The sequence below is a fragment of the Mustelus asterias genome, chromosome 21, assembly GCF_964213995.1.
Source record: "Mustelus asterias chromosome 21, sMusAst1.hap1.1, whole genome shotgun sequence".
In the NCBI taxonomy this organism is placed as follows: Eukaryota; Metazoa; Chordata; class Chondrichthyes; order Carcharhiniformes; family Triakidae; genus Mustelus; species Mustelus asterias.
The window spans coordinates 52772806-52797093 of NC_135821.1; the positions used below are offsets into that span (position 1 = coordinate 52772806).

General features: G+C 41.6%; 1 protein-coding gene and 1 long non-coding RNA gene across 4 annotated transcripts in view; one reads left to right on the forward strand and one right to left on the reverse strand.

Moving 5' to 3' along the window:
* Positions 1-24288, forward strand: part of LOC144509275 (uncharacterized) — a 217595-nt gene that overhangs the window by 25941 nt on the left and 167366 nt on the right. For all 3 annotated transcript variants that reach the window (XR_013500430.1, XR_013500429.1, XR_013500428.1), the window contains exon 4: positions 18419-18455. This is a non-coding gene — a long non-coding RNA (uncharacterized LOC144509275). The remainder of the gene's footprint in view (positions 1-18418; positions 18456-24288) is intronic.
* Positions 1-24288, reverse strand: part of tekt2 (tektin 2 (testicular)) — a 30109-nt gene that overhangs the window by 3389 nt on the left and 2432 nt on the right. The window contains exons 2-9 of the mRNA XM_078237895.1: positions 19635-19809; positions 14304-14429; positions 12849-13054; positions 11025-11168; positions 9610-9724; positions 8275-8382; positions 5928-6071; positions 1334-1413 (exon numbers count right to left, since the gene is read on the reverse strand). Of these exons, the coding sequence (XP_078094021.1) occupies positions 1334-1413; positions 5928-6071; positions 8275-8382; positions 9610-9724; positions 11025-11168; positions 12849-13054; positions 14304-14429; positions 19635-19790 (1079 nt within the window). The 5' untranslated portion in view covers positions 19791-19809. The remainder of the gene's footprint in view (positions 1-1333; positions 1414-5927; positions 6072-8274; positions 8383-9609; positions 9725-11024; positions 11169-12848; positions 13055-14303; positions 14430-19634; positions 19810-24288) is intronic.

Sequence of the window (24288 nt, forward strand, 5' to 3'; positions counted from 1 at the left end):
AGTAAACATGTTAGTTTTAAAATGAAGAAAAGCCTTTCATAGCTGAGGGGGCGTAAATTAACATATTAGATATTTTCTAACAGTAAGTGTTTGAGCATATTGGGCCTGGTCACAGTTGTTAGCTGCCTGAGGATCAGTGGTGCACATATTGGACAGGTAGAGCATTGTAAACTAAATTCAAATTACTAATTCCTAATCAGTTACATTACGAGGTTGTAAGGTTGGGTAACAATTGAAAAGAAACAATCTGCAAGGTTACAGGGGGTGCCCCCTGGCAGTGCCCAAGGGGCAAAGTTCCTATGCCCAGGGGGCACCTTGACACTGCCCATCGGGCATGGGGCTGTGACAAGGGGCGGGGCCTATTGTGGGTGGGGCTTAGGGGCGATCGGTGGGGGTGGGGGGTCCCGCTGCCTGGGGATTGGTCAGGGCTAGAGGGAGGCCAGTGATCGGGGAGGCTGGGAGGGTGGTCTACCTCCCGTGGGGGGGGCGTCTGCCTCTCGGGGTGAGGGTCTGCCAGGGTGGGGGGGTGTGGGGGGAATTGTCACTGCTGGAGATCGGGCCGCTCCGGGATGGGGGAGGGGGGTCGGGGCTGGCCCGGGAATGCTTGTGGGGGCTGTGATTGGGTCTTGGTGGGGGTTGGAGGGGCAGCACTGCGAGGGCCCCAGCTGGCCGGCAAATGGGAGGCTGACAGTTCGGGGCCACTGTGCATGTGCAGATTCTGGAACTGTCAGACTCTGGCATGAATAGGGCCCACCCCCGAGCTTTTAATGATATTCACAATTGTGACCTGTGCAGTGCACAGCGTGTGGGAGATTCAAGTCTGAACTCCCACTGAACAAACAACCGTGAATTACACCATTTTTCCCGCCAATTCAGCACTTAAATTTTTTTGGGAGAATCGCTCCCCAGGTGTTTCAATTTCTTTTTAAAACAACTTTGGCAGAGGGTAGGCTGTTCATCCTTTTTGGTGGAATATATAAGCAACAGGAAGTGGGTAACAAGGACATTAAATTTTTAAAAACATTAAAATATCAACTGGGATATAATGACTTCATCTGATGATTAAAAAAGTATTCAGTGCACCATACTTCTGTTGACAGTATTAGAAAGGGCATGGTATGCCTATATTAATACACCTTTGCAAAGTTGACCATCAAAATAATGATACAACTAAATATTCCCTTTTTAACGAGGATGATATGGACCTGACTAGGACTTTTTGGGCATCAGTCTTAACTTGATTTACCAGAAAATTAATACATTGGTTTGCACATAGAAATCAAATACTTGAAAAGTAGCCAGTAAATCTGTGAGAAGAGAACATAAAGCATACTGAGATTGGGCAAGTTTCTGTTTGAGTGCATCGATGGTCCCCTCCAACTGATGAACCTCATCTACCAGTCCATACTGTGCCTAGGGGGAGAAATGACATACAATACTTAAGAAGGAAATCTTGGCATCTTTATCAATTTGCATAACATTCCATGAAGATGAATCTCCTTCAATTTTCCTTTACCCATTTTTGCCTCACATCCATCCCTCACTTCCTGCCTGGATTCTGGAGCATTAACAACAGTTGTTCTAATATGAACATTATGTAAACAGACACAACATATCAAATGTGTCCTCCTGTAAATGTGTATTAAGAAATTGTGCAACTCGTGAATCACCATGTTACTTCCAATTAAAACAAAATCCTTGCATTTACATAGTGCTTTTAGTGTAAAAGACTATCCTTTATCTTAAGGGGATCAAAATACAAAAGCGAGAAAGTGACATTTTTGTTTTACAGAGACTTGATCAGACACGATCTGGAGCACCTTGTTCAGTTTTGGGCACCAAATACTAGAAAGCTCTATTAGCCTGGGAGAGGGCATGGAGCTTAAAGGGTTAAATTATGAGGACTGAGTGCATAAAACTGGTTTGTTACTGCCTGAAGTTGAGAAGGATGATGAGTGATCTAATTGCCGTTTAAAATGTTTAAGGGATGAGATAGGATAGATATTGAGAAACTATTTCCATTTGTAGGGGAATGATCTTTAAAGTAAGAATGAGATCATTCAGAAGTGAAATCTAATAACATTTTCTTCTGTCCTAAAAATCTGAAACTTTCTCCTTGTGATTATGAGTTAATTGAAAATTTCAAGACTGAGTTCGATAGGTTTTGAGTAGGAGGGTATCAATAAAGTTAGAGGAAGGGGGGATAATTGAGCTGAAGCACGGATCAGCCATGACTTAAATGATGAAAAAGACTCTCGGGGCTGAATCACATACTCCTTCTCCTATGTTAAAAGGGTGCTTTACAGAGATGTAAAAAAATGTATGGAATCAAGGAAGGAGATATTAAGATGGGTGATCAAAAGCTTGGCCAAAGAGGTGACTTTTAAGGAGGTTATTAAAAGATGAGAGGGATACGGAGAGGTGGAGAAATATATGGAGGGAATATTGAGGCAAAGGGAAGTGGAAAGGCATGAGGAATGACCAGGGGTTGTTGAGCTAGAGGAAATCAGAGAGGAAGGTGTGAGGCTTTAAAGGAATTTAAACATGAGGGTGAGAATTTTAAAGGTGAGCCTTTGGGATGTTGGAGGAAGGTGGGGTGGAGTGTGGGGGCTAGTGTACGTCAACAAGAACAGGAATGATGGGAGAGTGGGATGATGTAGGTTAGAATATGTACAGAGTTTTGGATGTACTGAAGTTTACAGAGGGTGAAGGTTGGAAGGTCAGTCAGGATGTGTTTGAATATTCAAGTCTGTAGGTCACAAAGGCATGAATGAGAATTTCAGCAGTTGTGCAATGACAATGGTGTATAATGTTATGGAGGTGGAGGTAGGCAGCCTTTTCTTGCGGAGAGGGTGTGGAATTGGTTGCTAAAAGGTTGGTCCAGTATGAGACAATGGCCATGGAGGAGAGTGCAACTGGTGACAAAGGCACTGATTTTGGGGTGGGTCTTCCCAATATTTAACTAGAGAAAATTGTAGTTCATCTTCAACAAGCAGTCTGACAACACAGATGCAACGGAGGGGTTAAGAGATAGTGGAGAAGCAGAATGGGGTGTCATCATTGGAGATGTGGAAGATGACCCCGCCTTTCGACAGGTGGTGTCACTAAGGGTGACATATACATCAGGTGAAAAGGGAACTGAGCATTGATCTTTTGGGGACTCTGGTTGCAATGGTGCGGCAGTAGGAAGAAAAGCCACTTCTAAAAATAGTCTAACTACGATTGGTGGTAAAAGTGGAATCAAGTGAGGACACGGAGCTGGACAATGAAAGAAAAGCATTGGAGAACAAAGATTTGGTGGTTTGTGTCAAAAACTTCAGACAGGTTGAGCAAAGAGGTTTTGAGGTTAAGTCACCGTCGTGTTGGTGACTTTGGTTTGGTGTGGTGGCAAGGAGAGAACCTGATTGGAGAAATTCATGCATAGAGTTGTAGGAAAGATGATCACGGATTTGGGAGGCAAAGACATGTTGATTATCTTGAGAGGAGAAAGGGAGATCTGAAATGGGGCGGTAGGTTGTAATGATGGGGGGTCGAGGTGGGTTTTTTGAGAAGAGTGGTGTGTCAGTGATTATGAAAAGGAGAGGACCATTAACACTACCAGCTGGCATGTGGGGTCAGACAGGAAGGTAAGTTGGATGGTCAGCGGTCTCATAGGGATGGGGCAAAAAAAGCAGGAGATGGGTATCCTGGATGGAGTGATCTCAGAGAGGACAAATGTGGAGATTGGAGAGCAACTAGGGAAAGATGTGGGTCAAGTCTGTGGCAAGGTATTGCAGGGGAGCAGCAGAGGCAACTGGATAATTTCAATGACAAATTTCCATTTATAGAGAAAGAAACTAGTGCTTTTCAGCATAATGGTTCTAATCCTGGAGTAACGAGCAGTTTTGAGAGAAGAGAGTGAGGTCAACCAGCTCCTAGATGTGATCCAGCCAGATCTGGTAATGCATGGTTAAAGCAGTTGTGCAAATAATACACTCAAGTCTCTGCCCTTTGGATTTAAGTGAGTGAAGGTGAGCACCATATTATGAAGAATGATTGGAATGGAGGAGGAGAAGAGAATACTCTTCATGCCTCCTTCACTTGTTTGTTCATTCTCTTCCCTTTATAATTATTTTTTTCTCCTTTTTTCACTTATTTTTCTCTTTCCCATTCTTGCTCATCTGTTACTGCCTTTTGTTTGTTTGCCTCAGGAATTTGTGGTGGAGGAAGACACTCAGACTGGGGTATTAGTGCAACAGCATTTGGCTCTGGAGATGGGCAAGTTAGAAGTAGCAAACACTGGGTTGGGAACACAGGCCAGAAATACTGCTGGATATTTTGTGAATGTTAGAGAGCCACCTGTTGCTGATCTTCTAAAGGTGGAAAAGTTTGCTGAAAAGCCCTAATGTATTGGGTAGCAGCATGTTATCTAGTCAAATGGCTCACAAAGCCCCAGGTTCAATCTTTTAGAAGTGCTGAGCCAGCGGAAGTGGCCATGGTGGCTGACAGAACAACAACACCTGCAGTCCCAGGATCACAGAGTGACCCAGGTAAAAAGTAAGTGCTGTTAGGGAGGGTCTCACGGGATGCGGTTGTGAGGAGAGAGGTTCTATGGGGGTCAGTAAAAGCAGTAAGAAGTCTCACAACACCAGGTTAAAGTCCAACAGGTTTATTTGGTAGCAAAAGCCACTAGCTTTCGGAGCGCTCGCTGCTCCTTCGTCAGGTGAGTGGGAGTTCTGTTCACAAACGGGGCATATAAAGACACAAACTCAATTTACAAAATAATGGTTGGAATGAGAGTCTTTACAGGTAATCAAGACTTGGTTACCTGTAAAGACTCACATTCCAACCATTATTTTGTAAATTGAGTTGTTTCTTTATAAGCCCTGTTTGTGAACAGAACTGCCACTCACCTGACGAAGGAGCAGCGAGCGCTCTGAAAGCGAGTGGTTTGTGCTACCAAATAAACCTGTTGGACTTTAACCTGGTGTTGAGAGACTTTTTACTGTATTTACCCCAGTCCAACGCCGGCATCTCCACATCATGGTCAGTAAAAGGGCAGGGGGTTGCCATTGCCCTTGATCATGCACATAGTGGAGATCGAGGGGCCCTCTCCTCCAGCTGGCATACATCCTAGACAGTTTAACTAGTGATACAGACTGAATGTTGGCAGGCCTGCCTGGAGCTATGAAAATTGCAGTAGAGATGGGAATAGGTCCTTTGGTGGTTATTAATTGGCCACTTAAGGGTCTCAGCTGGAAGCAGGGCAGGAAGGTCGATCGTGGGCCTTCCTGTCCAGGACCTATTTCCAGTGGAGGTAGGGAGACAGTGTGTGTCGGTCCCAACACCAACCCACCTCAATTTCGGGCCCTCCCACCTCCTTCTTCACCTCTGGTGGGACAGAAGATTCTGCCCTTTGCTTGGGTATTTGGGGAACGCAGAATATGGTTTGGCTGTCATGCTTCCATAATCAAAACAGCCTGCTGATATTCGTTCATAAAGAAAAGGAACTGTGGGCTCTGTTGAAATCATAACTTAGTATTTTCAGGAGAGGAGAAAACTGGTGTTGAAAAATCAAACCAACAGGGCTGAGCGCTGCACGGAGAATCCAGTTATTGCTTTTTCTACAAAGCTAACCACTTAGTACTTGGTCAAGACATAACAAAGCCTATTGAAAAGAAGCTAGTGTGCAGATATACCAGGAAATTATAGGACAAGAACAGCTCATCTTCTAAATGGGACTCAATTACTTCCACATGTTTTTCACACTTTGCATATAGTGAAGGTATTAAGATTGTGCCGATGCAGTACAAAGTTCCCTGTCATTATCTTAACAATATGCTCAAAATAGCATGCCTTGTTAATCATCAAGTCTTGTAAGTTCTTGATTAAACTTCCTTGGTGAGCTGGGAATATCATAAAACAACGTAATAAGCCTTTATTCTTACTTCATCTCTGGTGAGATCAACATTAGGTCTGTAGGTACGAGTCTCAAGCCTTGTATGAGCCACCTTTAAAGGGGCAGCCTTAGCTCGAAGATCTGCTTCAAGACGTCGAATATCCTCTTCAAGATCTGCGATCTCCTCCAATATCTGAGTGAGAACAAGGACAGAGAACAGAGTTTTACCATAATAACAGAAATAGTGAATGTAGCCCAGTCCATCACACAAACCAGCCACCCATCCATTGACTCCATCTACATACATTTTCCTCTGCTTTGGGAAAGCAACCAGCATAATCAAGGACCCCCCCCCCCCCCCCCCCCGCACCCTGTACATACTCTCTTCCGCCTTCTTCCATTGGGAAAAAGATACAAAAGTCTGAAAACACGTACCCACCGACTCAAGAACAGCTTCTTCCCTGCTGCCATCAGACTTTTGAATGGTCCTATCACATCATAGAATCCCTACAGTACAGAAGGAGACCATTAGGCCCACCGAGTCTGTACTGACCACAATCCCACCCAGGTCCTATTCCCGTAACCCCACATACTTACCCTGCTAATCCCCCTGACACTCGGATCAATTTAGCACAGCCAATAAACCTAACCCGCACATCTTTGGACTGTAGGAGGAAACTGGAGCACCTGGAGGAAACCCACACAGACACGGGGAGAATATGCAAACTCCACACAGATAGTGACCTGAGGCTGGGATTGAACCTGGGTCCCTGGCGCTGTGAGGCAGCAGTGTTAACCATTGTGTCACCGTGCCGCCCCATATTAAGCTGATCTTTCTCCTCACCCTATCGGTAACTGAAACACTATATTCTGCACCCTATTCTTTCCTTCTCCCCTATGTACTCTATGAATGGTGTGTTTTTTCTGTATAGCTCACAAGAAACAATATTTTTCACTGTATCCCATGTGACAATAATCAATCAGTTCAACTCAAGTGGCTTCTTGAAATCAACACCTTCATTTTTGAAACTGGCATTTTGTAGACCACAAGCATATTTTTTCTTCAAATTGTAAAGTCAGAATAAAAAGTCTAATGTAGGACATCATCATGGTGAAGAACAGTTCAAAAGATGAGATGCGTCAGGTTTGCCATGTTAGCATTTCAAATGCCTGCAGGGGTAAACAATGAATTCTCTAGTTTTGAGATATTGGAAAATATAATTTGGAATAGTAAACACTGGCTTGGATTTTGCAATCAGTGGTGAATGGATGACACCATTCATCATCCTTACAGCTGTTCAGATTTTGAATGGTCTTTTGCATGGCAATTTATGGTCATTGGGAGTCCCTGTGCAGTGCCCTCTACAGGGGAATTGCAGCCTAGGTGAACAAGGCAAACAACACAGTGCCTCTTCAACCAGACAGAAGAATCCTTACAGAGACACAGAGCCTAAACCAGGAAATGTAGGATAGAATATTCAATTCACAGTAAAAAAAAATGTACAGAAATCAAAATACAAAGAAGGAAATAAATATGAGATGAGATTCAATACTTGTGAAAGTAAATTTTCAGTGCCAGAGAGACTGTTTGGTTAAATTGAGACTTAACATGCCATTAAAAATGGACTTGCACTTGAATGGGAAAGTCCTAACCTTTTCTGACATGGTTAATGGGCAAGTACTTCAACATCATGGCACATTCTTCAAGTATTTCAATGCTGAGTCTCTTGACATGATACTGTTATAACAAAACATCTGGAGGAGCAGGTCAAGTCGGACAACCATTTTACAATTTCTATATTTAATTGTGCATCTAGGCACACAAAGTCACTGTCTGATGTACTTACTGAATAATAGTGAGTGCTGACAGTCTAAACCATTTATTCCTACTGCAAAATCCAGACTAACATAATCAGTTTTAAATTCAAAAGGATATAGAGAAGACAGAGGAATACTGGATAAATATTTTACAAAAGAATGCAAAAGAATATAATGAAAATACAAGGAAATGGGATTACAGCATGTTGTTCCAGTTAAACTGCTATCACTGGCACAGGTTAATAGGTTAAATGGTTTCAATCTCTGCTATATATGTTATGATTTGATGAGGAGGTACAACACACTAAAGTTAGATGTAACATGTCACATTACTTTTCCACCTTATCTGAAAGCTTGAAGTATGTAGTATACTGTATGTAGTATGCGTTAGTATACTGTGTTCTCCTGAACACTGATTTCAAGTCCTAGTACAGCCCATTAGAATTAACTTTGATCTAGTAAGCGTCATTGGTTACAAAAATGTCCTTTAATCGGTTAGAAATGTATATTTCTTTTAAAAAAGTTAAAATACAAATAAATATGGAAACTGTATATCTAAACAGAATGAAATCTGTTACATTTTTCTCCTGCCACTTCAGTTCACTAAGCGCCTGTTCAAACTCATGAATTCTCTTCCTGAAGGCAAAGTCCGTAGCAACCCGTTGTGCCTCAATTTCGTTATCAGTCTGCAATGACAAAAATCAAGAGACAATTTATAGGTAAGCTTAATTTCAAAAGATGTTTGCCACCTGCTAATCCTTTCCCCTTTCTGCAAGACCTCCCCACCCCCTGACATTTACAGTTCAATCTTGTGCTGTTTTGTTGCTCTTTGTGACATGACTGACCCTTTATTTTCCCTCCCTCAGTGTGGTGAGGTGTATTCCCACAATGGCATGACTGAAATTAGTAAATGAATGAAAGTTTGTGGATATGTGCCAACTTCTTACCTCTCCATGGCACATATTCCCTCCATTAACATTACCTTTGTGAAATTTTTTGGTTATTTCACATCAATTTTCTAGTTTTTTTTTTCTCCCTGTTCTGTTCCCCAGTACCAAGGTGCCCCAAAATTCACTAATCAAAATGCTTCTCTTGCGACATCAGCAGCAGAGTGTGAAAAACCACCCTTGAGCAATTTACTAATCAACTTTCCCACTCTGAGATAGCCCAGTTTAGTGTGTCTCACTTCTCAACATGACACAAACTGTATCAACAGCTTAAACCATGAAGTATCACGACACAAACCTAACACAATGCCAGCTATGCAGAATTACTGGTCTTCAAGCTGGAGTTTATTTTGTCACAAAATAAAGGCTTTTAAATGGGAGAAGAGGAAGTCTGTGATGATAGTAGGCAGTTGCTATAGATACATATATATATTTTATGTTTCTGTAGAATGTTTAAAATATCAGCTTCATCCTACAGACAGTGTGACTGGAAAATCATTTTACTCGAGGATTGTAAAAGCAAGTTAAATACTCATTTCAGCTAGGAATTTGTTGCTTTGATGGAGCTAGTGGACTTTTGTTTACTCAAGATTCCTTGGAAAGTTGATTGACAGGCTCATGTGATAATGTGGTTAACATGCAGAGCTGTAGCAGAGAGCAACAAACCTTTTGCAGTTTAGAGTCACTGTTGGAGGTCTGCTAAAGTCAGAGAACTCATCTCTCTGAAAGCTTCGAGACTGTTAACACAATTTATAGCAAGTATGCCTGGCTTTGCTAACTACTTATTTGAAAGGGGTTTTAATCTATGCATGAATGAGACTTATTTGAAACTGGAACAGTCATAAGCTATAAAGTAAAATTCTTTCCTTTCATTTTTAAATATTGTTCAACCATTAACTGCTTCATTCATTTCCGCTATTGTAATATCAGGTTCTAAAGAGTGAAAGTATCAAGAGTGAAACTTACATATTTAATGGTGGTTGAAATTGCTTCACGAAGACTGGTTGAAGCTTTCATCTCTGCATCTGCACGATCCTTGTTGTACCGGCTGAACATATCCCATTGCTGTTTAGTGGTGGAGCTACCCGTAACAGGGCAACAAAAAATATAATTGAAAACCATGCTCATCTGTGCCGCCACCTCCAAAATTTTAACTTATTCTTCTTTGCCCCTTTCAGGGATCACGTGAAACTTCTTACTCTGGAGTGCCCGTAAGTGGGAAAATAGAATCATAGAATCCCTACAGTGCAGTAGGAGGCCATTCGGTCCATCGGGTCTGCACCAACTCTCCAATAGAGCATCCCACACAGGCCCTAACCGTGTAACCCAATCTATTTACCCTACTAATCCTCTAACCTATACATTTTGGGGCAATTGAGCATGGCCAATCCAGCTAACTTGCACATCTTTGGACTGTGGAAGGAAACCGGAGCACCCAGAGGAAACCCACGCAGACACAGAGAGAATATGCAAATTCCATACAGACAATCACCCAAGGCCGGAATCGAACCCGGGTCCCTGGTGCTGTGAGGCAGCACACAATTTTTATACTGGGTCACACAGACTAGAAAAATACCAGTATCAGTGACAGGTCTATGCTGAGTTATTCAGCCAACTCAGCAATTAGCCCCAGGTTCTGGGTGTTCACTTCTGATTGAATATTTGGTGACGTGTGCTGGCAAATTTACAATGTGAATATTGAGTAAGGACAAAATCAGATTGGCTATGATGTTCAGTGATGTTGCCTGTTGAGACTCATTCTATTGAGACTTACACATGTGAAAATGTTTACTTAGGGAACATATTATGGGGTTGCTCATGAAACTATTGCTCATCATGTCAACAGGTAGGGGATAAATGTTGAGTCACTAGCAAAGAAACAATTTCATGAAAATATTTACTTCAAGCAAACAGAAAAATCACAAACCTAATGTCAGGTACATAAATCTTTAGTCACAATGGCTTATTGAGCCAATTGGTCATCTCAACTTCAATACCCCAGTTTGCGCTCAGCCAAATGACATTTTGGATGTTATAAATAGCCTTTAAGCCCTCAAGGTAGAGAAGAAATAACCTAAAGCAAGGTTCCTGCTCATGAGCAACATCCAATTACCAATGTATGTGTGTGTGCATTGATCTCCGGTGAAGACAAAGTCAGTCTCAGTAATGACACTCTGGCTCGTGACCTGTTGACAGTCAATATCTCAGTTCACAGAAAGAGTAGCAATGTGCTTCCTGGTTGATGGCACCCCTGGAACTGTACCCCAATATGGGTTAGCACCTTGATGTAAAGGGGACGGAGGGTAGAATTGAGGGTGGAAATATACAGAGATGTAAAGTCCAGAAGGAACAGAATTGAAAAATACAAAGGCATTTCTTACCCTGGAGGGATACGTAATGGGTTCGGTTTGAAGGATATATTTGGGGAATTATTGTTGAGTGACAAGGCGACTCCATCAATATTCAAAGCTTCCTTTTTATTGCTGATATCAAAGACCAGCTGCTGACGAGCTTCCATCAACAAACTTCAAAGAAAGAACAGTACATACTGTAAGTATACATGTATAATGTACAACATGTATCTGGGCAATCTGCTGCTAAAACACTGTTTATGTATCATAATGTAATGTAGCACAATGTGACATTCTATCATGAGGCATTACAACATTGCTCTGACGAAGGGTCATCGAGACTCGAAACATTGGCTCTATTGCCGTCCCACAGATGCTGTCAGGCCTGCTGAGATTTTCCAGCATTTTCTGTTTTTGTTTCAGATTCCAGCATCCGCAGTATTGTGCTTTTAACAACATTGTTTGTATTAGCCTCAAACCATACCACTTCATACCTCAATGAGCATCGCCATTACTCTAACATTAAAGAACAGTATCTGACAAGAGGTTTAACTCAGTAATCACAGAACCAGTGAAATCTACCGGTGCAGGGCAGCGAGTTCAAATCTTTTGAGCTTTGACAGACTCATTGCTCTTTGTTGGGAATTGGTCAGGCAACAAATGGTGTTTCATCAGGAGGAGGATGTCGCTAGGAGCACCAGTACAAGAGGTGTACTTGTTTCTAAGCCAAACACAAACTAGACTGAGTAATGTCCAGCTCCACCAGTTGAAGGAGGAAACTATGTAGTGGTGTGACAACAACACAAGACATCAAATGGAGAAATACATTTAGATTTTTTTTTAAGTGGGCAGGGAAAGGAGTGTAGATCTTCTCGGAGGTAATTGAATAAACTCCCTCCACTGCACTGGAGAGAGGGCGAGAAGAGGACTTCAACTAAAAGGGAACTATTGCATATGGAGAATTTAAAAGTCTGAGCTTAATATTAGACAGTTCCAGGGAGTATGATTCAAACAACTGTTTAGAGGAAGCTAAAATATCCCACAGTTGCAGTTATTTACATCCTAAGGACTACCCAATATAAGGCTGACGTCATGGATTTGGTTGTGTGGTAACCGCCGACAGACACAAGTGTATTTATGTTTTGCTTTTAATATGGTAAGTTTATCAAGCTATGTTAGAGGTGCACTTACAGAGGAATTGAAGGAGACAACTTAAAGCCTGCTCAAAGAGGTAGGCTTGAAAGGAGGCTTTGTAGTTGAGTTAGAAAACAGAAAGGTTTTGGGAGAGAGTTAAAGGGTCTCGGATCCATGTAGCTGACTGTTTGGCCACGCATGTTGGAATGGATGGAAGGAAGATGGGAAAGGATTGGGCTGGCACATAGAGATGGATAAATTGCAGTTGGGTGAGGTAATGGAGCTTATCCTTGCATTTCAATTCAATGCACTCAGAGAATGGGAACAAATGGTATTTGGTGAGAACAGGGGCGATGGGGCAATGAGACAGAGTGGACAAGATGTGGGCAGCAAAGCTTTGGACGAGTTGAATATCATGCAGGATGAGGAAGAGTGAACAAAACATTGGAGAATTTGAGCCGAGAAGTGATAAAGATGTATAATCCAAAATGCCAGATCCATGTACTTCTGCAAGAGGGTTAAAGGAGGAATAAAATGGGGGATAAAATGGGGAAAGCAAAAAATTAATCTCACTAGAAGCTAAGGATTGGCATTTGCAGAGTTTAGATGCTGAATTTGGATAATTTGTTATGGTACCTGAAATGATGGGTATAAATAATGGAAGACAAGTGACTAATAATCAGAAATATTCAGTATATAGTCCACAACTGGAGGACATACCAGAGTTGTTCAAATGCTTCACTGATTTTTTGCTGAAGAGCTTTCTTTGAGCCATCGATCACTTCAACTTCCTTGAGAAGCTGTTCATGTACTTGATCTGTCACAAGATCAATGTCCTGTCGACCTTCCCGTAAAGTCAGATTCTCAATGGCAACATCCAGATTCAGATTCTTGGCTTCTAAAGCACGTTCTGCTTCCTCCTTACTCTGGAAAAGGTCAAAGCAAGCTGAAATCTATACATAGACCTGAATCTGTTCAATAGGACATCAAGAACATCCTTCCCTCTATAGAAAATTCCAAACAGAAACTCCTCTTTTCAGAGCACAAAATGAGGGTGAAAGGAAGGAAGGTCATTCTGGGTTGTATTGGCAGAGGGCATGGAAAAGGTGATCCGCCCTCTTTTTCAGCCAGGTCAAAATTGGAGACCAAGATTTGTTTGCACTATATATTTTTTTTAAATGATGAATTTGTTATCGGGATCAGGTTGAAAGAACTTGGAATGTTTATTTGCTCTATGAATATATGAAACAATAAATGTATTCCTGTGCCATGCAGCCCAGAAAGATCTCCGATACAACATGATCTTTGTTCAATCTCAACTGATGCTGTGGTACAATTGACTTCTTTGTGGTACAGTGGAATGGGGGACAGAGACTAGTGCTCAAAACTAACAGAGAGGTAGGAATGGTGCAGAGGAGCCAGGAATGGGTGATAAATATGGAAGTAGGGGACAAAGTCCTACTGATCTAAAAGGCAGGGTCTCATTTAAATAAAACTCTGCATAGTTCCCCATGGCAGGCAGTCAGATTGACTACTTCATTGGGAAGTGGACATATGAATTTAGTTGCTGTTGGTAAGCCATGGAAATGTTCATCAACGGTTGATGGATGGAGGAGATTCTTTGGAATTGCAGAGAGAGGCCACTTACCAATCCTTCCAGTGATTAACCAAGGCAAGCTGGTGCTGGAGGATCTGCAAAATCCTTGGGGATGCTAGGGCTGAGGAGGCCCAAGGACTCCTTGTTGGTGGGGGAGGATTTCCTTTCCATTCAGACAGAGCAGAGATCAAATTTAGGATCTTCATGGTTGATACATTTCAGGCTGTGCCAAACATTGCACTCCCCATATGGTGCCAGAAGGTTGAACATATTCCTTTCAATGTTATATTTGGAATTAGATTCTTATCAATTATTTTTATTGCAAAATATATTTTTATTCTCAAAATATCTGGTGTTTTAAAACATCTTTGTTCCATTTTATAAATGTACATACTTTCCCCCTGCTCAATGTTCAAATTCTACCACTGGACGCTCTCAAATATTATAATTTTAACCAAAGTTCTGCCTCTCTATAGCACAGTACATGAAGCCCCCATGTATCGCATTACTGTAACACCCAGAAGTGAGGACTTGATACCGTTTTCCACATTACTGTGGAACTTTTAAAATAAACTTACTTTACTTAAAGCATCTATTTCAGCGTTAAGGTCGGCAAGAGTATTCTCTAAAACTTCTTTCCATCGTTCTACCTCATCCATACGTTCGGCAAGTCTGGTGCTGTTGTCTTCTTGATCCCATTTAGTCTGTCACAAAAATGAAAATATTCACAGTTCCAGCAGATACACCTGAGTAAAGCAGAAACCCTGGCATGGAATTTTGCAATTACATTGCTGGGTTTGTATATCTTTACATGAAAAATAGCAGAAGGAGACTGAAGAAAAAAAACCCAAATAAATTAAGAAGCTAACTTCTACTTATACAGTGTCAATCACATCCTTGGGAATTCCCAAATTGCATAACAATTCAGTATAGTACTGGGAGACAACTTTCCTGTCTACCGCACCCCTGCCTTCTCTCACCCCCACCATAACTATTGACTTCATTGTCTATCAAAAATCTATCTAACTCAGCCTTGAATACATTCAATGACCCAATCCCCACAGCTTTCTGGGAAAGAGCATTTCACATACTACCAACTTTCTGGCAGAAAAACTTTCTCCTGGTGTTCATATTAAAAGGGAGACCTCTTATTCTTAAAGTGTATTCCCTAGTTCTAGTCTCCCCCACAAGGGGAAACATCTTCCAGTATCCATCCCATCAAGTCCCCTTGGGGTTTTATATTTTTTAGTAAGATTATTTCTCATTCTTCTAAGCTTCATTGGGTATGGGCAGAACCTCTTCAACCTTTCTTCATTAGATAAACTCTTCATTCTCAGAAATGAGTTGCATGAACCTTCTCTGAACTGCTTCAAATGCAATTATATCCCTTTTCAAATAAGGAGACCATAACTGTACACAATATTCCAGACATGGTTTAAGCAATTCCCTGTGCAGCTGCAGTAAGACCTTCCTACTTTCATATTCCATTTCACATATTCCATTTCCCTTGCAATAAACATTCCATTTGCCTTCCTAATCACTTTCTGTACCTGCATACAAACTTCAAGTGATTCATGTACCAGGACACCCAGATCCCTATGTACCACCAAGCTCTGCAATCTCTCTTCATTTAAGTAACATACTACTGTTCTATTCTTCCCGCTAAAGTGGGAAAGTTCACATTTTTCCACATTATACTCCATCTGCCAACTTTTTACCCACTTGCTTAACCTATCAATTTCCTCTGCAGACTCTACCTTCTTGTGACATCTTACTTTCCTACCTATCTTGGTGTCACCAACAAATTTAGTTACCATGCATTCAGTCCCTTCATTCAAGTCATTGATATAGACCATAAATAGTTAAGGCCCCAGCACTGATTTCTGCGGCACTCTACAGCTTGCAAAAAGACCCATTTATTCCAACTCTCTACTTCCAGTTAGCTAAATGCTCCTTTATCCATGATAATATGTTACCCCCTACACCATATGCTCTGAACTTGAGCAACAATTTTTGATGTGGTACCTTATCAAATGCCTTTTGGAAATCCAAGTCCACCACAGCTATGGGTTCGTCTTTATCATCATTACTTGTTACTTCCACAAAACACCCTAATGAATTAGTTAAACACAATTTTCCTTTCATAAATGAATGTTATTTCAGCCTAATCCCATTACAATTTTCCTGCAATAACCTCCTTAATAATGGATTCTAGCAATTTCCCAATGTCAAGTGTTAGGCTAACTGGCCTACAGTTTCCTGCTTTTTGTCTTGTTGCATTTGTTGTTTTCCAATCCATTGGGACCCTGCCAGAAGCCATGAAATTTTGGAAGATTATAATCTCTGCTGACATTTCTTTTAAGAGTCTAGGATGCAGGCCATTTGATACTGTCACCCTTTTAGGTCCAATAGTTTTCCCAGCATTTCCTCTCCAATGACTGTTTTATATTCCTCCCTCCATCTCAGCTCTTGATTTTTTAGTATCTTTCGCAAGTTTTCTAAGTCTTCTGCAGTGAATACAGATGCAAAATCCCTGTTTAACATCTTTGACATTTCCTTGTTTTGCATTATCAGTCCTCCAGACTGTCTCTCCAGAGGACCAATACTAGCTTTAGTTACTCTTTTCCGAATTAAATACTTGAATAAACTCTTGCTATCTGTTTTTATATTATTAGCTAGCTTTCTCTCGTACTCAACTTTCTCCCTTTCTTTGACGTCATTCTTTGCTGGTTAAAACTTGTCCAATCCTCTGACCTAGTATTACTCTTTGCAGATTTTGTCATGTTTCTTTCAATTTGATACAATCCATAGAATCCCTACAGTACAGAAGGAGGCCATTTGGCCCATCAAGTCTGCACCGACCACAATCCCACCCAGGCCCTATTCCCGTAACCCCACATACTCACCCTGCTAAACCCTGACACTAGGGTCAATTTAGCATGACCAATCAACCTAACCCGCACATCTTTGGACTGCGGGAGGAAACCGGAGCACCCAGAGGAAACCCACGCAGATATGGGAAGAATGTGCAAACTCCACAGACAGTGACCCGAGGCTGGAATTTAACCAGGGTCCCTGGTACTGTGAGGCAGCAGTGCTAACCACTATGCCACCATGCCGTCCAACTAGAGTCTTTCTTTCTAACCGGGGTAAATCTTTGCTGAGAATGATTAAATATCTCTTTAAAGGTCTGCCACTGCATTTCTATTATCTTGCATTTTAACCTAGTTTCCCAGTTCACTTTAGCCAGCTCTGCCCTCATAGCCTTATAGTTACCTTTATTTAGGTTTGAAATAAACGTCTTCTCCCCTTCAAATTGAACATGAAATTCTACACTGTTATGATTGCTGTCGCCAAGAGGTCCCTTTACCGTGAAGTTATTGATTAATCCTTTCTCATTGTATAGGTTTCGGATTGCCTGCTCCCTGGTTGTATCAAGAACATATTGCTCTAACAATCTGGCCCAATTACACTCTGCAATCTCATTTTCCATGCTACCTTTGCTGAACTAATTTGTCCAATCCAGGTGTAGATTAAAGTCACCCATGCTTATTGCACATTCTTACACATCCCTACAAACTACCCCTATAAATGACCTCATACCTTTCTTATCTTTACCCGTACTGATTCGACGTCATGCTTTGGTAATGTTGGTTGATGAATAATTGTTGTCCATGGTACCAGGAGAATCCTTTGCTCTTTGAATGTTACCACAAAATTTTTCAGAGTGCCTCAATAAGGCCTTGATTTAACATCCCAACCAGATGACAGCAGCTCCAACAACCATATCTCATCAACCTTGCACTGTGTGGAATAGTGGGTTATCGCACTGCTCTTTTACTCTCGTCCCCGAGTTCAAGTCCAACCAAGACTTAGCAAAGTTACCTAATTTCTCACTTTACACATAAAAGCTTTGGAGCCAGCAAAATTCATGGATAGTTCTCTAAGGGTACGGGTAGTACAGTAAAGGAAACAAAAAACATCTACAACAACGATGCAAGGAAATTGCTGTAGAAATAATATAAAGCATGTGAATTGGTTTTTGGATTACAACTATTTGGAAGCTAGAAATGTCATATGTATGAACTTAAATTGTGGTTAGTTGTTAAGTGTGATAGTTTCAAAGAAACTAGACCTAGTCTGGTGCAGTAAATAGATTTCAATGATAATTAGCTGGTGTGATCGTTGAAATAAATCAGTCTGAAGATATATATATTTGGTAGTTAACTGAAAAAAACTTTTGAGCTACCTATTCATAAAATAACAGAGTACAAAAAGCAGTCACTCAGCCAACCATTATGCCAGCGCTGGCTTTTTTGGAAGTACGATTCAATTAGTCTCACTCTCCTGCTGTTTCTCCAAAGCCCTAATTAAATGATAAACATGATTCCTATAGAAGGATGAGGAAAGTGGGCTGAATAACTTCCCTCATGTGTACTCCTTGTGAACATGTAATGGGGGAAACATCACTTTGGATCACCCAGCTGAAGGTTTGCATCATTTGTATTAAGTCATCAATGTATTGAGATACGATGAGAGAGAGAAATGGAAAGCAAAAAGTAACAAAATTCAAGAAAAAACTATAGTTCGTATTGATTATATATATATTGGTCTTGAGATGTCACTGGTTGTAGCTCTGTCCACGCTACTGCACAGCTACAGTGGGAGTATTATGTGTTTGTTGTCTTTCCAGAACATCAACATACAGATGAAGACTGAGATCTATACCAGTGAGTACATAGATGTTGTTAATGCAATATGGTAATCTTTAAGTTTCCAGTGAAGCTGTAAAATACATGTCTCAATGACTTGATCAGCTCAGAGTGGAACACATAAGAACACATCTTGGCCCAGATCTTTTGAGCAGCGGCAAACAAATGATGGAAGCTGTTCGTTACACTTACTCTAGATCTGGCCAGAATTTTACTGGCACGCCCACCCCGGAATTGGAGTGGGCGAGGCTCACAGAACGGAATTCTCCATTGGCCTCGGGGGATTTTATGAGCCTTGCCAAGCGAGGACGTAAAATCCTGGCCAGTCTCTGTGGGCTTTTATGCTAGAACATGTGGTTATTTGAGAGCCCTCCAAAGAGGATCCAGAACCCGTGTGAATAGGGTCAGCAATGGTGTGTCTCCTTAACTATTCATACTGAAACATCCTTACTGGGGCAAGCAAGGTGCAACCATGTATAGATGCAAATTAAAGAGAGGCAAAGGAAGATGGTTTGAGAGAGGGAGAGAGATAAAAAAAGTATATTCTTAAAAAGCTCCAGCGATGATTGAAATCTGAAGGAATGAGGTTCCACAATTCTAAATCATTTTCAGTGCTTGCTGTAGTTATGATGCATCACACTATTAAAAATTAAGTTTTAACTGTAAGCACAAGCCCTGATCTTTTGTGGTATGTTTATTGGATGTCTATCATACAAACACCGCAATTTCACACCAGTCTATATGTTTCCACACAGAGTCATTTGACCAGATACCCGTGTAGCAAAGTTTTCAGGAAGCTGGAAAACTCAGAGCAATGTTTGGATTTCTGCCTTTAACTGTGCATGTGCAGATGCCAAATGTTGCTTTCTGATTTACTCCTTAATGACTGCAGGCATTGATAGTTCATTTATTTCTCGCACAAAACTTGGCTCATTATCTTCCCACCTTCCTGTTGTTGAAACCTTATAAATGATTTGTGTCTTATTCAGAATTTATCTTCAAAATCATGCCTCTTCCTCAAAATTCCACATTATTCAGAACCTGTGTTTTTGTCATTGTAAATGATACTGCCTTAAATCAAACACCTTTTCCTCCATTCCATTGGGTCACCCACAGTACATCAAGAAATTTTTTAAAAAGTAATTGTGCATGAACACATTCACTAACAGTGTGTTCAAATCTGGTTTTGACTCCTACCTGGTTGTTGGTTTCATTCCGGAGGGCCCTGTCTTCCTGGCGGATCTGATGGGACATGTAACGCTGCCTTTCTGAATTGGTTGAAATCTGGTTATTGTTGGAGAACCAGTCCGGAACGGAATACCTCTGGGCTGCCTTTAAACTTAGTGTTGCCATTTTGCTACCGTGAAATCAACTGGAAAAAAAACCTTCAGAATTATTAAAAGGATTGGCTGGGGCTGAGCACTTTCTCCTCACTTGTTGACATTGTATGTTTATTCTTATGATGCTTTGAACAAGAACAAATGACATTCTAATAGTAAAGAAACTGGACATGTAGAGTGAGTACTCTGGATAACAAAGCACCAATCCAATTTGAAGTTCAGGTAATGAACACAAAAGCAAACTTGAATAGTTAAGACATAAACTCAAGACTGAGTCACAGTCATAGTTTGGTGAATCATTGTTACATATGATGTTCTGGGGAGGTCTTTGAAGGAGGGGAGAAGAGTGGCAAGGCAAAGAGGTTTAGGAAGAGAATGGCAAAGTAGAGGGCTGTGATGGATGAAGACTCCACGCTGATTCAGTGGACTGGAGAGCAAACTTACTGTAGATCAGAATCAGAGAAGCAGGGGGACAGGCCATTTGAAATATTTTGTAGTGTTGAGGAACAACTTATATTAATATAGCACCATATTTATGTAGCACTTTCAATGTAATGAAATGTCACCTGGTGCTTTACAGGATCATGACAAAACAAAGTATGACAAAGTCACATAAGGAGATATTGATGGGATTTTACGGCCTCGCTCGTCCTGAAACCATAAAATCCTGTCCAAGGTTAACGGACCTTTCCATGCTCCGCCCCACGCCAGTTCCGATTCCTGTGGTGGGCTGGATGGTAAAATTCCAACCATTAGGTCAGATGACCAAAATCTTGGTTCAGCTTTTAAGAAGTGTCTTGATGGAGTAAGTGTGGTAGAGAGGTGTAGGAAGGGCATTCCAAACCTTGGGGCCAGGCAACTGAAGGAAGTTGTAAAGGTAGGGAGGGATAGTTTATTCTTCCTCCTTCATGTTAGATTTTTTTAAAACCACAAATTTGAAATCCTTTAAAAACTATTTCATGATTGACATCATTTTCTTTCAAACCTTTTTCAAGTTTTGCCCTTGACCAATTTATTTTTAAGAACATCAAAAATAGGAGCAGGAGTAAACCATATGACCCCTCAAGTCTGCTCTGCCATTTAATATGATCATGGACAATCTTCTGCCGTAATTCCACCACTTTCTTGCCAGTCCCCATATCACTTAACTTCCTAAGAAATCAAAATTTTTATCCATATCAGCCTTAAATACACTAAATGATGGCGCATACATAACCTTCTGGGGTAGATAATTCCAAAGATTCATAACTCTGAGTGAAGAAACTTCTCCCATCTCAGTCCTAAATGATTGACCCCTTTTCGTGAGACTCTCCTCCATGCTCCAGACTGCCCAGCCAGGGAAAAAAACTTAGTGTCTATCCAATCAAGTCTTTTAAAAATCTTGTTTGTTTCATTGAGATGACCACCCATTCTTTGAAGTTCCAAAGATTATAGGTCCAAATTACTCAGTCTCTCATCACAGGACAACCTTCTCAATCCAGGAACCAATCTACTGAAAACCTTCACTGCACTGCCTCCAATGTAAGTACATCTTTCCTTAAATATAGAAGCCAAAACTGTGTACAGTTTTCTAGATGCGGTCTCACCAAAGTCCTATGGATTGTGGCAAGACTGAATTATTCTTGTACTCCAGTCCCCTTGAAATAAAAGCTAACATGCATTTACCTTCCTGATTGCTTGCTTATACCTGCATGCTAACTTTGAGTCTCTGGTACAAGCACAGACATGTCTATCTGATCATCAATATTTAGAAGGTTCATGCCTTTAAAAGTCATCCAGCTTTTCTATTCTTATGATCAAAATGAATAGCCTCACACTTCTCCACATTATACTCCATCTGCCATCTAGTTGCCCACTTACTTAACAAAAATTAATACTAATAAAGTGCCTTTAAATTAATTAAATGCCCCAAGGCATAGGAACGTTAGAAAACAAATTATGTCACCAAGCCACATAAGGAGATATTTAGTCAGATGACCAAAAGCTTGGTTGAAGAGATAGGTTATAAAAGAGTGTCTTAAAGAAGGAAGGCGAGTCGTCAGCTGGAAAGGTGTAGCGAAGATATTCCAGAGCTTGGGCCCAGGCAACTGATGTCATGGCAACCAATGATGCAGCGATTAAAATCAGGGATGCACAAGAGGCTAGAATTAAAGAAGCGTAGATATCTTGCTGGATTGTGCAGCTGGAAAAGATTACAGAGGGGCAAGGCCATGTAGAGATTTGAAAACAAGGATGGGAATTTTAAAAACACCTATGTCAGACTCCTATTTATTGACTACAGCTCAGCCTTCAACACTATTATTCCCATGAAACTCATCTCCAAACTCCGTAGCCTGGGCCTCGACACCTCCCTCTGCGACTGGATCCTGAACTTCCTAACTCACAGACCACAATCAATAAGGATAGGCAACAACACCTCCTCCACGATCATCCTCAACACTGGTGCCCCACAAGGCTGTGTTCTCAGTCCCCTACTATACTCCTTATACATCTATGACTGTGTGGCCAAATTCCCCTCCAATTCGATTTTCAAGTTTGCTGATGACACCACCGTAGTGGGTCAGATCTCAAACAATGACGAGACAGAGTACAGGAACGAGATAGAGAATCTGCTGAACTGGTGCAGCAACAATAATTTCTCCCTCAACGTCAACAAAACGAAGGAGATTGTCATCAACTTCAGGAAGCGTAAAAGAGAACATGCCCCTGTCTACATCAACGGGGATGAAGTAGAAAGGGTCAAGAGCTTCAAGTTTTTAGGTGTCCAGATCACCAACAATCTGTCCTGGTCCCCCCATGCTGACACAATAGTTAGGAAAGCCCACCAACGCCTCTACTTTCTCAGAAGACTAAGGAAATTTGGCATGTCAGCTACGACTCTCACCAACTTTTACAGATGCACCATAGAAAGCATTCTTTCTGGTTGTATCACAGCTTGGTAAGGCTCCTGCTCGGCCCAAGACCGCTAGGAACTACAAAAGGTCATGAACGTAGCCCAATCCATCACGCAAACCAGCCTCCCATCCATTGATTCCGTCTACATTTCCTGCTGCCTCAGCACAGCAGCCAGCATAATTAATAACAAAGAACAAAGAACAATACAGCACAGGAACAGGCCCTTCGGCCCTCCAAGCCCGCGTCGCTCCCTGGTCCAAACTAGACCATTCTTTTGTATCCCTCCATTCCCACTCCGTTCATATGGCTGTCTAGATAAGTCTTAAACGTCCCCAGTGTGTCCGCCTCCACCACCTTGCCTGGCAGCGCATTCCAGGCCCCCACCACCCTCTGTGTAAAATATGTCCGTCTGATATCTGTGTTAAACCTCCCCCCCTTCACCTTGAACTTATGACCCCTCGTGAACATCACCACCGACCTGGGGAAAAGCTTCCCACCGTTCGCCCTATCTATGCCTTTCATAATTTTATACACCTCTATTAAGTCTCCCCTCATCCTCCGTCTTTCCAGGGAGAACAACCCCAGTTTACCCAATCTCTCCTCATAACTAAGCCCCTCCATACCAGGTAACATCCTGGTAAACCTCCTCTGTACTCTCTCCAAAGCCTCCACGTCCTTCTGGTAGTGTGGCGACCAGAACTGGACGCAGTATTCCAGATGCGGCCGAACCAACGTTCTATACATCTGCAACATCAGACCCCAACTTTTATACTCTATGCCCCGTCCTATAAAGGCAAGCATGCCATATGCCTTCTTCACTGCCTTCTCCACCTGTGACGTCACTTTCAAGAATCTGTGGACTTGCACACCCAGGTCCCTCTGCGTATCTACACCCTTTATGGTTCTGCCATTTATCGTATAGCTCCTCCCTACATTATTTCTACCAAAATGCATCACTTCGCATTTATCAGGATTGAACTCCATCTGCCATTTCTTTGCCCAAATTTCCAGCCTATCTATATCCTTCTGTAGCTTCTGACAATGCTCCTCACTATCTGCAAGTCCTGCCAATTTTGTGTTGTCCGCAAACTTACTGATCACCCCAGTTACACCTTCTTCCAGATCATTTATATAAATCACAAACAGCAGAGGTCCAAATACAGAGCCCTGCGGAACACCACTAGTCACAGGCCTCCAGCCGGAAAAAGACCCTTCCACTACCACCCTCTGTCTTCTGTGACCAAGCCAGTTCTCCACCCATCTAGCCACCTCCCCCTTTATCCCATGAGATCCAACCTTTTTCACCAGCCTACCATGAGGGACTTTGTCAAACGCTTTACTAAAGTCCATATAGACGACATCCACGGCCCTTCCCTCGTCAACCATTTTGGTCACTTCTTCAAAAAACTCTACCAGGTTAGTGAGGCATGACCTCCCTCTCACAAAACCATGCTGACTATCGTTAATGAGTTTATTCCTTTCTAAATGCCTTTCTAAATTCCTTTCTAAGGACCTCATGCACCCCGGATATTCTCTTTTCCACCTTCTTCCTTCGGGAAAAAGATATAAAAGTACTAACCGACTCAAGAACAACTTCTCCCCTGCTGCTGTCAGAC